Source organism: Euprymna scolopes, chromosome 13 (assembly GCF_053919585.1).
Source record: "Euprymna scolopes isolate OS-2025 chromosome 13, ASM5391958v1, whole genome shotgun sequence".
NCBI lineage: Eukaryota > Metazoa > Mollusca > Cephalopoda > Sepiida > Sepiolidae > Euprymna > Euprymna scolopes.
Genome location: NC_136494.1, coordinates 121,674,965 through 121,690,112, shown reverse-complemented (window position 1 = coordinate 121,690,112; position 15,148 = coordinate 121,674,965). Strand labels below are relative to the sequence as shown.

General features: G+C 33.9%; 1 protein-coding gene across 12 annotated transcripts in view; it reads right to left on the bottom strand.

Moving 5' to 3' along the window:
• The window catches only part of LOC145292174 (uncharacterized), an 806,320-nt gene that overhangs the window by 119,016 nt on the left and 672,156 nt on the right, over positions 1–15,148 (bottom strand). For all 12 annotated transcript variants that reach the window (XM_080138436.1, XM_080138439.1, XM_080138442.1 and 9 more), the window contains 2 exons: positions 6,056–6,480; positions 561–758 (listed from right to left, as the gene is read on the bottom strand). In XM_080138436.1, the coding sequence (XP_079994562.1) occupies positions 561–758; positions 6,056–6,480 (623 nt within the window). The remainder of the gene's footprint in view (positions 1–560; positions 759–6,055; positions 6,481–15,148) is intronic.

The following is a 15,148-nucleotide window of genomic DNA, read 5'->3' as shown; positions in this document are numbered from 1 at the left end:
ATATACACACAAATTCATATAAGTATATAAAATATATATACATATATATACACACACACAAATTCATATAAGTATATAATATATATATATATATATATATATATATATATATATACACACACACAAATTCATATAAGTATATAAAATATATATATATATATACACACACACAAATTCATATAAGTATATAAAATATATATACATACACACACACAAATTCATATAAGTAAGTATATAAAAAAAATATATACACATGCATCATATATATAAATGTTTCTCAGTTTAAGGAAGAAAACCCTCATTAGAAATGTGTCTGTGCTTCCCATTCACAAATAAAGGTAATTGTCAAATGAGCAATGTACAGGCAAGCTTTCTTTGAAATGACTACATTTATTTATACGTGCATAATTTCTTTTGATATGTAAGGCTATTATAATAAAGGCGGTTAACCCCATGTCTGCTCCTTCACCAGAAGCAAAAGGCTGCTACTCTTGTAATCAACCAACAGAATCCAATCAAAACAAAATGTCCAGCAATAGATTAAAACAACTTTTACATACCTTCGATGTTAAGAATAAAATATTCTGAACATTTGCCCTTTTCATTAACTGCAATACACATGTATTGTCCAGCCTCGGCTTTGCTGGGATAATGGATGGTTAGTGTGTGCTTCTTCACATCCTCATCCTTTGTCATCTCGTATTTTTCAGTTTCTTCCAACTCATGCACTTCAGACTCAATTCTAAACCAGAAAATATCTACGAAAATGAAGAAATAGAAACTAGATAAAGATGAAATGACAAAATTTACTAGATTATATATATATATATATATATATATATATATATATATATACACTAGAAAAGGTACCCGGCGCTGCCTGGTATTAAACCTAACGTTTAAAAAAAAAAAAAAAAAAAAAAATGAAACAAGGTCATGCAAGTATGTATTTTTCTAAATGGTTCACTTATTGTAAGTAAAAAGAAAAAAACCGAAACCTAAAGACAGAGAGTCAAGTATGATAACCATTAGGCCAGCTTGACACGACCTTCACAGAGAGTTTTCAAACCTACTTATACTAAACAATTTGCGCATGCGCAGTTGTGAAACAGCAAACAGATAAAAATTTGACCAGTCCTGCATACAAACTTTTGCAATTTTGACTGCTTAATAGCCCTTTTTTTTCCAGATGAGAACTGATTATAAGTTTTTCTGAATGCACTACATACCAAATTTCAAGTCTGTAGATCATAAACTCGTTGAGTATATAGGTTGAGAAGCGTCCCCACATACATATATTCTTACTTTTCTAGATATATATGAAACACAAAAATATCCTATGATAATGTGTTGCTTTAGTACTAATACATACATACAACTACATTGTAGTATAAAAATATATTTATGACAAGTTTTACAGAAACGTTTGTTTCATTCTCAAAGGAATTTATCAGGCTAAATGCAGAGATTTATATTCTTTAATCCTTATTTAAAGCAGTGTAGATACCAACACCCAACCAATTAAAGTCATTACTAATATTCATGCCTCTCTCTCTTACCTATTTATCCCTATCAACCAATAAATGTATCTTGCCTTCATTAACATTAAATGTCTTTATATTTTTCAGTATAGAAAGCTGTCTCTAGCCACAACAAGTTTAGCCATGCTGATTCAGTCAGCACAATTATGTGATTAATCGGATAAATATTGTATTTCCATTATTTGGATTGTACCGTTCTCGCCTTGAGTGTCATTTTCACAAAGTTGATGAGAACAGTAGGTTTTTTTGTTTTTTGTTTTTTTTACAAAGGATTCCCCACTTATCAAGGCCCAGAGGCCACTCGAGGATAAGGGTTAATAAGTGTACAGTGGTGAATGGGACAGTGACGTAGTAATTGTTAGTAGTGGAAATTTGGTAAATTGAATTACTTACGGGGAACGGCTCATCAAGAACTTGTTTACGTTGGACTTGAAGACGACTATATTATAGTCAGTTGGAAAGTAGGCAAATGGAAGAGAGTTCCACAGGTGTGCAGTTCTAAGAAAAAAGCTTTGTTCATAGAATCTGTGTTTCGGTTTAGGAACGGATAAAGAGTGGGGGAAATTATTGACAGTGTTTTCAGCAAGACGAGTGTTTGTCATGAAAGTTTGGCGAGGGTGGACCATAGATTTGAGCTCAGACCGTCCATTATGCGCTATGCAAGACATTTTAACACATTGTTGCTTTTCTCAAATACAATATCATTTATAGTAGGATGATGAGTTCTAATGTATGACGCTTCAAGAATGTTAAATTATATATATATATATATATGTGTGTGTGTATATATGCCTATGTATTTTCAATAAATGGCTCATCTAAAAATCCATGGTTAAGGAAAAGACTTTATAATTATTAGGTTGGTGCAAAAATAATGTTTATATATATATATATATATATATATATATATAGTTGAACGTCAAAAATCAAAAGAATCTAAGTAATGAATCACCACTCCTCATCTCAATAATTCAGAAACAAAATAAAATGCTTAGTTTTCTTTTTTTTACAGATTAATCAATACCAATGCTTTTTTTTACAGATTAATCAATACCAATGCTTTTTTATCAAATACTCAACCTGCTAAAAGAATGTCACATTTCAAAAACCACAAGTTCTAAAATTGACATTAAAAAAATTCAATTAGATTTTAACTGTTAGAAGACAACAAGGATTGAAATTAAAAACTATCAAATTTACCTGTGAATTAGACTCCCTCATATATTTCAGAGTCAGTAATAAAAAGCAAGTTTTATTATCTCAGTTTTATTTGAATGGATATTAGATTTAACACCTACATGCCACTACCTACTGACCTACCTACATCATTCTGTAAATTGGTACTAAAACTTGACTTTGAATTAAAAAAAATGTAGCAAGAAATTGACACTATTATGATGTTATTTAAAACTAATTCAAGTCGTAGATGATCTCAGCTCTACTTTGTAAAGTGAAAAAATATGATTATTGTAATGGATACTGGTGAAGACTATGCAATCACCTCTGCCAAGTTCAAATCACATTAAATCTATCATTCATATTAGTTGGATTCTTTGAACTACTGTTCTCATCTCGAGTTATTTTCATAATATTTTGGTCAATGTAAACTCTGACCTTCAAAGTACTCCATGTTGAACTTTCTGTCGGACTTAGGAATTTGCACAGAATTTCAAACGGAAACTTTTATTTAATCCATGCACTCATTCTGTCAGCCATGACTGAGTAGAAGTTCTGAGTAATTTGTAATTGTATTTTGCATGTTGCCATCTATTATATAAATCGCACCTGTCCGATTAAATGTATGTTTATATGTCTGAGTAAAAATTTCAACAGAGGAGATGGATTTTCACAAGATGGGTACCGTTTTGAAGCTAAAGTCTTCGGACAACAAATATCGAAAAATTGGCTAAAAACATTAATTCTTTCACCCTCAAGTGGACACTTTTCTACAAGGAAGGGGATCGCTTATTTCGTTGATATTTTCGAAAGTTATCCTCTCTTTTCGATTGACTAGCCTTAATTTAAACCTTCGCCACTTCCTGTTTAGAAATGGACACAATGGCAAAGATCTCACTTTTTTTTTTTCCACGTCCTTCTCCTTTGCGGTACAGGATCAAGCCTTCCTACCACCATTTTTTTTTTTTTGCTCAGCACACACCTGCAAACACCCGGGCAATGCCAGGCACCCAGGATAGTCATTTATATAATCTAAGGAAAAGAATCGTTTGTTGCCTATAATACCTCTCGTGATAAAAAAACTTCAAAGAATATGTTATCCAAATGACATCAGGAAGTGGGTGTTTTGTTTGTGATACCATCACTAGAAGATTACCGTACAGAGTCAAAGACCTTCAGTTTAGATCTCCGGAAGCAAGTCAAGCCCTCAATGGAAAAAAAAATTATGACTAAGAACTGTGTTTATGAGATTTCATGTAAATGTGGAAAACTATACAAAGGTGAGATACGTGGCTCACTAAAAGTAAGGTTAGAAGAACATCAAAAAGCAGTAATATATGGAGAGATTGAAAAGTCAAGTATGGCTGGCTACATATGAACAGAAAAAGAAAATTGTTAATCCTTATGGGATCAAGTAGAAATTATAGACAGAAAAGAACAGTGGAGAGTAAGATTACTTCCTTCTACCGCTCCAGAAGATATCCCACTAATGATGCAATTCTCTATCTATATAAGAGCCAAGTACGTCCAAGGATGGAGTACTGCTGCCACATCTGGGCAGGAGCTGCTAAAAACAGTCTATCCTGCCTTGACAGAGTACAAAATAGACTTTGTGGCTTGGTGGGGGATGCCCTTTTCTCTTCCCTGCAACCGCTCTCCCACAGAAGAGACGTTGCGAGCCTGTCTCTGTTTTATCGTTATTTCCAGGGCAAGTGTTCGTCTGAGCTCCATTCTCTGGTCTTCCCTCGCCAATCTTTCACGAAAAACACCCAACTAGCTGAAACCACTGTCAATAATTTTCCCCACTCTTTATCCGTGCCTAAATCAAAACGTAGATTCCATGAACAAAGCTTCTTTCTTAGAACTGCACACCTGTGAACTCTCTGCCGCTTGTCTGTTCCCCCCCCCCTGACTTCAACCTAGATGTCTTCAAGTCCAACACAGAAAAATTCCTGATGAACCGCCCCCTTAAGTAATGACACTTTATCAAATCTCCAATACTAACTATTACTACACTATCCCATTGGTTACTGTACACACAATAACCCTTATCCCCGAGTGGCTTCTGGGCCTTGATAAGTGGTGAGCTCCATGTAAAAAAAAAAAAAAAAAAGAAAAAAAAAGAAGCAGTACATATGCTGGGAGACTATTAATTACTAAGCAGACGTAATATAGAATTGAACACAATATGGGAACCATTAATTATTATTAATAGAGAATACATCTAAATATCTATACATTAATACACTTATTATCTGCAATCGTTATCATCCTATCCCTTACAGTGAAAATGGAATATTCCAAAAGGAAAGAGAAAAAGGCAGCACCTGCAAGGTTTCACAGATAAAAACATTTACACTGACATTAAATCCGGTACTTTTACTTAATATTTTATTTATCTCCTTTCTATGAGGTTGGACACAAGGTCAAATGTGTGTTTCTGTGGAACGAACTGAATTTGAACTTGGCACACACTGGTTTTCAGTTTGCATTGTTAACAACTTAGCCACTGTAGTTTATGAAATATAAATGGCACAAGATGTGAAGATTTAATGGATTGAATATCAAATTAATACACACAGATGCTTTATTTACAGAGTCAGGAGAGAGAGAGGGGGGATTAGTTTATGTAAAACTTATCTTGTGTGTGTGTGTGTATATATATATATATATATTATATGGCATAATGGTGTTGACACATCAGTTTTCGTCAGATCACCGAAGTTAAGCAATGTTGAGCTTGGTTAGTACCAGATGGGTGACCATTTGAGAATTCTAGGTGCTGTATATTTTCTCCGCTTATCTCGGCATTTGTTTCCAGTCGTCCCGTACACACACTTCAGTTGCCACTGGTATTTAACAATGTTGACTCAGGAGATGTGCGGTTGGAGATTGTGCACCTCCTGCCACAAAAATTTCTCACGCAGGCACCCCTTGGTCAAAGACTGAAGGAGCCCTATATATATATATATATATATATATGTTTGTTTAAGATTTAACTTTTGTTTTTTTTTGTTTTTTTGTAAGCTTGTCTTTGATTAGTTGATTCAGTTTTTATAAGATTTATTTCACATATGACAGCATTAGAATATCAACTGTTATTATTAAAAATAAATTACTACTCCCGGGTAACTCTGTGTAACCCTGCTAATGTCAAAGTAAACTCTTATGGAATGGAAAAGCAAGAACAAATTTTATGGCTTATTTTACACAACAGGAAACTATCTTCACTATTTTCAGATATAACTATCCTACCTTCTTTCCAACAAGATAAAATCTAAAATCCCTGCTAAAGACAAAAACGGCAAAAAAAAAAAAAGAAAAGAAATGAAACATACCAATTGGTTCTGTTCCACTAACACGACACTGCCATTTCACAGCTTCGCCTTCGGTGGATTTTTGACTTTCAGGTGGAACTTCAAATTTAGGATCTCCTGACTCGGAAGGAATAGATTTGATGACAGGTTCTGGGTTGACGATGGCAACTGGCATCTGTGAGGTAGTTGATTGTTTTTCGGGTAGCAAACTGAAGGAACCTTCCACGTCTAATGTTCTCACAGGTGAACTAGTGTCAATCGGAGGTGTGGGAATGTTGTCAGCAGAAGTGGCTTCTACAGGTGAAAAAAGTTCTGTTAAAGACTTTGGTTCTTTCGTATCCACGTCTTCATTTGAGAGAGATGAGTCACCCTCACCTGAGAGGCTACTACTAGCATCCCTTTCAATTTCATCAGTCTCCGAGAGGTCCGAGAGTTCACCTGCATCTCTGGAAAAAAAAAAAAAAAAAAAAAACAGGAGATAGAGTAAAGTATGTTATTCTTTAACATGTAATGCTAGTAAGATTAAGCTGCTTTCCTTTAACAATTACAAAAATACTAAATATAACAAGTCAAAAACTATATGGTGCCCCCCCCCCCGGAATGATGCCTTTGTCATGTTTTTTGAATAAAAGGTAATAAAGCAACTTTAGTAAAAGCTCTATAACCACGACAAGCTATTGCTTCTGTATAAGGTTTTTTTTATATTCTAGATGTTCAATTTGGGGGGGGGGCACATGTTATTTTTTTTTGTTATTTTATTGATCTGAAGTAAATGAATCAAAACAGATATAAAGTAATCATACATTAAAGTACAAAACAAAGTGATCTCTAAATGGGATGGGAAGCCACATTGCTGGTGAAGAAGAAAGTTCTGTATCAAGAATTAAGTCCAATATACCACCTTCAATTTGAGTGGTGTAATTTATGTGCTGAAGAAAGTGTGGAGATCCATTAAGGGATTCTCTTAGTGCTTTGCAAGATCCAAATTGAAATCACCCAACAAAAGTACCCTTATATCAACAGGCAAGTTGTTGAGCTCATCAGTGAGCAAATTTTAAAAATTCCCGAGTAGGCCAGGCTTGTGGTACACGAGCATACAACCAATCACATGTATTAAAGTTCAATCTATGAATATATAATCGATATTCGTAAAATCGAGTCTACACGAATTACTTCCCTTATACTGTTAGCTAAAATCAGTCAGAACTGTTACCTATTTTGCCCATTTAAACCCTTGGCCTGATGTAAAACATTGGACTAAAACAGCAAAATGACACTGTTTCATGACAAACGATGCCTTAACTTTTTTAAATTCGGTACCATTTAAAACACAAGACACAAGTATGAAATTTAGGAGAAAAATAACAAGTTAGCCCCAAAAGATGGTCTTGCTTTTGGATAATTTTCAGCAAAATGTAATATTTGGAAAATATTCTATGTCCTGGAAAGTGTTATTTTTTTCCATTTTAACCCCTTCTGACCCCCAAGGAGCGCAAGCAGAATTTGTATCAAAAGTCCGAGAATGTTACATTTCCTTTCTTGGATAGTTGTAACTTCATGCAAAATTTCAGAAAAATGTAATGAGTAGTTAGTGAGAATTTTGGGAACAAACAGACAAATGAACGAGGATAAATTCTAAGGTCGGAATCCGATTAAGTCGGACCAATTAAATCCTTCTGAGACAATAGGAGCATCCAGGTTATCATTGATGGACGTACATCCAAGCAGCATAATATTAAAGTGTACGTGCCTCAAGGGTCGATCCTTGGATCACTATTATTCCTGATATTCATAAACGACCTTCCTGATATTATTGATAAGATGAGTATATTTGCTGATGATACAACACTATAACATACATAAGGGAAGAACGGATGTATACAAATCTAAGAAAATGTCAGAATTTTTAGAAAATGACCTCAAGAAAATAGTGGAATGGGGCCGTTAATGGATGGTAACATTTAATGCTAGTAACACTAAGCTGCTCACATTTAACAATTACAGAGACGCCTCTCCTACCACCGATATCCATGACAAATAACACCCTACGTGAAAATTCTTCTGTCTAACTCCTCAGCATAACATTCACGGGCAATATGAACTGGAACAAATTCACGGAGGACATTGCAAAGGTTGCTGTAAAGAAGGTGGGTTCTCTCTATCAAGCTAGAAAACTATTCACGCCTGAGAGAATCTTATACCTCTACAAAGCCACCATTCTTCCATGCATGGAGTATTATTGCCACATCTGGGCTGGTGCATCTACCAATAGTCTCCCTTTTGGCTAGGGTCCAAAAAAAGAGTCTCAAATCTATTAGTTCTGTCAACTAAGCTCCAACCGCTGTCCCATTGCTGCAATGTCGCATCCCTGTGACTGTTTTACAAATATTTTAATGGAATGTACTCTGATGAACTCGTTGCACTTGTGCCCCCTCGACATATCTCTGACAAACCTGGTCAGCAACAAAATTCACAGCCCTTTACTGCTGAGGTCCATAAATGCCACAAAGCTTTTTACTCTAATAGTTTCTTCCCTTGAACAGCTAAACTTTGGAATTTCCTTCTTGCTACCTGCTTCCTCGACTGTACTGTATGCAAAAGTTTAAATGTAATGTAAACCATTTTCTTGTTAATTTTTCCTAGTGATGATCCCAAATAGTAGCCCCTTACATACAAGTGGCGATATGCCTTGTGAGGGATGAATGTGAGTAAAAAAAAAAAAAAAAACATAAGCTAAAAAAGCAAAAGTAAAACATAAGCTAAAAAAAAAAACATAAGCTAAAAAAAAAAACATAAGCTAAAAAAACAAAAGCTAAAAAAAAGCTAAAAAAAATAGCTTAAAAAAAACAAAAAAAAACATAAGCTAAATTAATTTTTTTTTAATGTTTCTGAATTTTTTTAAATGGGGATTGATAATTTGTATCACTTGGATTGATTGGAGTAAAGTTCTCATTTTGAGTATTATTCTCACATTTTGGACGAGGTAATCTCCAACCTTCTTCAAGAGTATTTTGTTAAACTCTTAAATCTTTCTATCAAACTCGGGAATCTGGACAGAATTTCAAACAGAACCCTTTATTTAATCCATGAGCCCTGGTCAGGTAGAAGTCTTCAGTAATTTGTAATATTGTCTGCAGCGAGAACTGAGCCTTTAACCTCCAGTAAAGTGTCACTTGGAATTTACTTAGTACTTTATCCGTTAAGTCACAAAGATCGGTTGTTATATTGGCTGAAATGTTGCAAGAATAACACTTAAAATGAGAACAATAGTTTGAAGAATACAAATTATGCAAAATAAATTTCAATTAAACCGGTTGACTGTCAACGCAAAACAAGAGTTGTTTGTTTTATTTGTGGATTTTAAGTATTTAGGAAAAATTCTAAGAAAAATGGAGGGGAATACTTTTGTGTTTATGCAGGGTGCGTTCTTTCTGAATAGGAGGGCTTTCCGTTTTTATAACAAAACTTTTCAACCACCAACTCGGTTGTGTATGTTTATAAATGACTAGTGCATTGGTAGTCAACCGGTGCTGATTGATACGTGTACCCTTTGAGTCTTACATGCTTCATCCAAAATTTTTTTAAATTAAAATTCAACGGTGAAAACTATTGGTTTTTCTGTGTTAAGTTGAATTGTTTGACTCTTGTTCTCATCTTGATTGCTTTTTCACACTTTACATTCATTATTTTTTATCCTCGAGCCTTGATAAGTGGTAACTCCTTTGTAAATATAAAAAAAAATTAAAGTAGATTTACTATAAAGCCTTGAAAGAAAGAAAAAAATACAAAAACAAAAGAAAACATTCCTTGCTTTGAGAAGCAATTTTTTTTTTTTTTTTTTTTACATAGGCATAACGACTTATCAAGGCCCAGAGACCAATCGAGAATAAGGTTTAAGAGTGTACAGTAGTCAATTGGACAATATAGTAATCGTTAGTAATGGAGATTCGGTAAATTTGTTAACAAGTGGAACGGCTCATAAAGAACTTGTTTACATTGGACTTGAAGACAACCATATTGTAGTCAGCTGGAAAGAAGGTAAACGGAAGACAATTCCACAGGCGTGCAGTTCTAAGAAAGAAGCTTTGTTCATGGAAGGTTTAGGCACAGATAAAGAGTGGGAGGAATTATTGATAGTATTTTCAGCTAGACGAGTGTTTCTTGTGAAAGTTTGGCGAAGGGGAGACCATAGATTGAAGCTCAGTCGAGCACTTGCCATGAAAATAATGATGAAGCAAAGACAAACTTGCAACATCTCTTCTGTGAGATAGAGGTTGCAGGGAAGAGAAAAGGACATCTCCTTCGTAGTGACTTCTCATAATCAGGCCAATCTTCACCAATGGACCGTTAAACTTTTTATAAAACACAATTTTTCATCACTTAATTTTATCAGATTTGACAGCAAATATCTAATTACAACGAAAAAATAAAACACTTAGTGAAAGAAATAAAAATCTTACAAGAAATATGAAAAAATATTGCAGAATCCAAATTTTAATAATTTTTAAAAAATTTATATTTAAATAAAACTAAAGAAAAATTTTAAAGAAAAAGTATAAAATGTTATGCTAACAAATGAGAATACTCACAACATTACAGATGTGGTTTGTTCAAATTTAGTAAAGAACAAACTTATTTCAAAACGCATAAATCTTTACACATCCACCTTGAAATACTGTACTGGTCCCAATTAAAGATACTTTATTTCTCCCTTTTAAATATGAATCTGGATTTAGCAATAGGAAACGAACCCACACACTTCCCTCATCATATTAAGCCTTTGATGTTTCTCTAACTGAAACTAAGGCTTTTAGCATCAAGTCAAGTGTAAGTGAGCTTTCTTCATAAAGCATTTTATATATATATATATATATATATATATATATATATATATATATATATATATATGTAACAGTTTTATGCACCTGTGTCCGGTGTGATAGGGTTTTTGAACAAACGGTTCCGAAACATTTATATTTAACTAAAAGTACCCAGATTTTTTAGATGAGGATTGATAATTTGTATTGGATTACTATTCTCATCCTGTTTGTTATATTCATAACCTCTGACCTTCACGTTCATGTTTCTGATTTTGGAAACTTAGAAATTTGGTTTAGTTCAACAAACTTAAAAAAAAAAAAATGCACCCGAAGAAGAATGGAGGTTACATTGGCTAAAACGTTGTGAGCATAATAACCTAGATAAAAATAGGTTGAATAATCCAAATAAAAATGCTTGTCAGTTAAATATTCATTAAATAAAACAAATGTCAACAGAAACAACAATTTATGGCAGTACATCAAAGGCCGTAAACGACCAAGTTCTCTCCGATTCTCTTTCCACTAATCTTGAGCATGTGGTACAATGGGGGAAATAGTGGCTGTTTACTTTAATGCATTTGAGATTAAGCTTCTATCTTTGCATCATCAACGCTCTGATCCCCATCTGGCATCAATTGAAATGAATGGCTCTCGTCTTGGTGAGGCTCCATGTTTTCACAAGCTTCCGGGCTTGACCTTTACTCCTGATCTAAAATGGAATAATTACATTAAATCTGTTGCCAAGGTCACTGGAAAAATGATGGGATCCTTCTATCGATCCAGTAGATATCTACCTGCTGATGCAATTCTCTTCCTATATAAGAGCCAGGTACGTCCAAGGATGGAGTATTGCTGTCACAATAGGGCAGGAGCTGCTAGGAGGAACTTATCCTGCCTTGATAAAGTTCAGAATAGACTTCGTAACCTAGTGGGGGATGCCTTTTTCTCTTCACTGCAACCTCTTTCTCACAAGAGACGCTGCGAGTCTATCTGTCTTTTATTGTTATTTTCATGGCAAATGCTCGTCTGAACTCCAATCTATAGTCCCCCCTCTCAAAACATTCACAAGAAACACTTGTTTGGCTGAAAACACTATCAATAATTTTGACCACTCTTTATCTGTGTCTAAACCTAAATGTAGATTCCATGAACAAAGCTTCTTTCTTAGAACTGTACACTTGTAGAACTCTCTCCCGTTTACCTGCTTTCCAGCCGACTACAATATGGCCGTCTTCAAGTCTAATGTGAACAAGTTCTTGATGAGCCGTTTCCCTTAAGTAATACAATTTTACCAAATTTACACTTCTAACGATTACTAATGTTGTCCTTTTGACCACTGTACACTCTTTAACCCTTATACTCGAGTGACCTCTTGGCCTTGATAAGCGGTGATTCCCTTGCAAAAAAAATCAAAACAAAAATCGGTATTTCTTTAGTTCCAAACTTAGAAATTTTAAATTACACAAGTCTTACATTAAAGAACAATGTCTAATTTATTACATGCGCAACAACGATAACCTCTTGACTAAAACAATTTTAAGGAAGAAAGACGTAACAGATTTTTCCAGTGACAAAACAAAAAGAAAAAATGGAATTCCTGAAGAAAAAGTTATATCATTGAAACTCAGTTGATTTGATTTAAAATAAGTATTTTTAAAAATATCTGCATTGTGTTGGCTATCGAACTTATAAATATTTAATTTCTTTTCATCTATATTCTTTTATTTATTATTATTTTTTTGTTTTTTACAAAGTGACCTATTTTATATTCTGCAAAAACTAGGGATAAAGTGTATTCGCCATAAGTTGATGAATCGTCTGATGAGATTCAGTACCAAAAAATGAATGCATTTTTGAAGTCCTTTAACATTCATTTACTAATTATATTTAATACAATTGAACTTATATTAGTATGACTATTATCATGTCTATTCCCTACTAACTGAGCGTCCACCGTTGCTGGGTCATAAAATATACTTAAATATATTTTAATTTATGCAGATTACATATTTTTCATTAGAGAGTCAATACTTTATCATTTATATATTACTAGCAAAAGTACCCGTCGTTGACTGGGTTCAAAAACAGCCTACAGAAAATGGACTCTGATTTATGAAAGTATGATAGGTTATGAAAAGGAAGGGTTGTAAATTTGGGTTGAATTTGGGGGTATCAAAACTAAAGCAAAATATGATGAAAGTAAAAAAAAAAAAAAAAAAAAAAAGATAAACCCCATAATTTATTATACCATACCTGTTCTCACTGAAAATTTATTATACCATACCTGTTCATGTGTAAAGCAAATCTATAACTATACTAAAGCTGAGTAACACTTATTTTCTAACAGCTTATTTCCAGTATCTTTTGATGACACAAAATGCATGCTAAAATATTCTTTAGTTCTAGATTCGAGTTGTATTTAAAAAGAATTTCATTTTAATTCTTCTAATTAAATATTTGTAATTAACTGAACAAGTCACCCATCTGTCACTTATGTTTTTATCTTGTCCCTCTCCCACTGACTATATGGTCATTCCATTATTCTCATTCTATCTCTTTTTAAATTCTCACAAAGAATTTTTTTTTTTAATATTAGAACATTTTTTTCAGTATTGCTTCTTAATCCAAGGAAAGTAGAAAGTGGATCTTTAGGTTACTTTCAGTAGCCTCGTAACTCTCACTTTCCTTATTTAATCCTTTACTCCTCACATTCCAATGAGGGAAGAATTACTGTTTCTGGATGAGAATCTATTCCATCTTATACTTATCTGTTGTGGGGAAATTACCCTCCAAATGGACTGTTCTATCCATTATATAAACCATAAACCTTTTGATCTCAGGTGTGGATTAAACACCAGAACGACCCTCACCTGCTCGGTGACGTTTACTACTCTTTTCAGTTGTAACCTTTTTACGTTGTTGTTCCAGTAATACATTGTTTAAACTCTATTCCGTTGTTCTGTTTTCTTTGTGGCTTATTGCAAGCCATAACACTGGCGACATTGGATTTGGAGAATGTACTCATGTTTAAAAACAGTGTTCTAAAAAAACTAAACACTGACGACATTGGATTCAAGGAGCATACTAAAATCGAAACCAGTAACGACATTGAAAAAAAAATATATACTCGCGTTGAAATAGTATTCTAAAAATACTAACGACGTCGAACTCAAATGTTATCAAGCCTAAGGAAGTGTCTAACATAACACTTGCAACTGAAAGGTTCACGGTAACTAAAAAAAAAAAGAAACGCAGATCATTACGAAAAAAAAACAGTTGAAAAGAAAAAGTTTGTCACGACTTTCAGAGATAGCGCTGTACTTTTGCAAAAAGAAAAAGATTCGTCGCAACTTAAAAAGGTAAATTTTTATACTTTTGGAAAAAGCATTTATCACTTGTGGTTTTCGCTGCTAAAATCGGGTATTATTTTTTTTTTCTCTGGAGAAAAATATACACTTGATTTTTTCTTTAGACAATGAACTTTTTATATATTTGTTTTTTTTTCTGTTCGTTTTATTGTCTGGAGGAAGAAATAAGAAAGAATAAAATGGTTTTGTAAAATTCAGCGAACGTTTTGAAATTTCTAATGTTGACAAAGCAAAATGAACGAATTGAAAGTAGCGTTGGAACATTTGACCAAATTGTATATCAAGCGTCAGTCACAATCCGAAAAACACTGGACTGAACGTCAAATACAGTTTGAGGAACAGCAAAAGGAATTGCAAAAAGAGTTAGCGGAATGTTAAACACAAACCTCTTCTTAGTGTGACGGTAGGGGGGGGGGGGCTTCACTTCCTTTCCCCGGATTTTATATCTATTTATAGTTTTATAGTGCGCACATGAGTATGGTAATTTTACTTTTTTCTTTTTTTTTTCTTTTATTTTTGATTTTTTTAGGTTAAACTTCTGTCTTCTATAGTAGAAAGAAAGGTGGTCCTAGCTCTTCTATATTCTTGCATAGGCTATTTGTTATCGAGTAGAGTTCTTCTGACCATAAAAACGGCTCGCGTGGGACTAAATGTTGCATCCCTCTGCCTTTTCTACAAGTATTTTAGTGGTGAATGCTCTGACGAACTGCAATCACTTGTGCCCCCACGACGCGAGCACCCTCGACAAACCCGACAGGCTACTAGATCCCACCCCCACACTGTAGAGATCCCTAGATGTAAAAGATCTTTTTACTCCAATAGTTTCTTCCGCAGAACCGCAAGACTCTGGAATTCCATTCCAGGTCCCTGCTTCCTCAACAGTACTGACGTGCAGAAGTTCAAGTGTAACGTGAACCGACACCTTG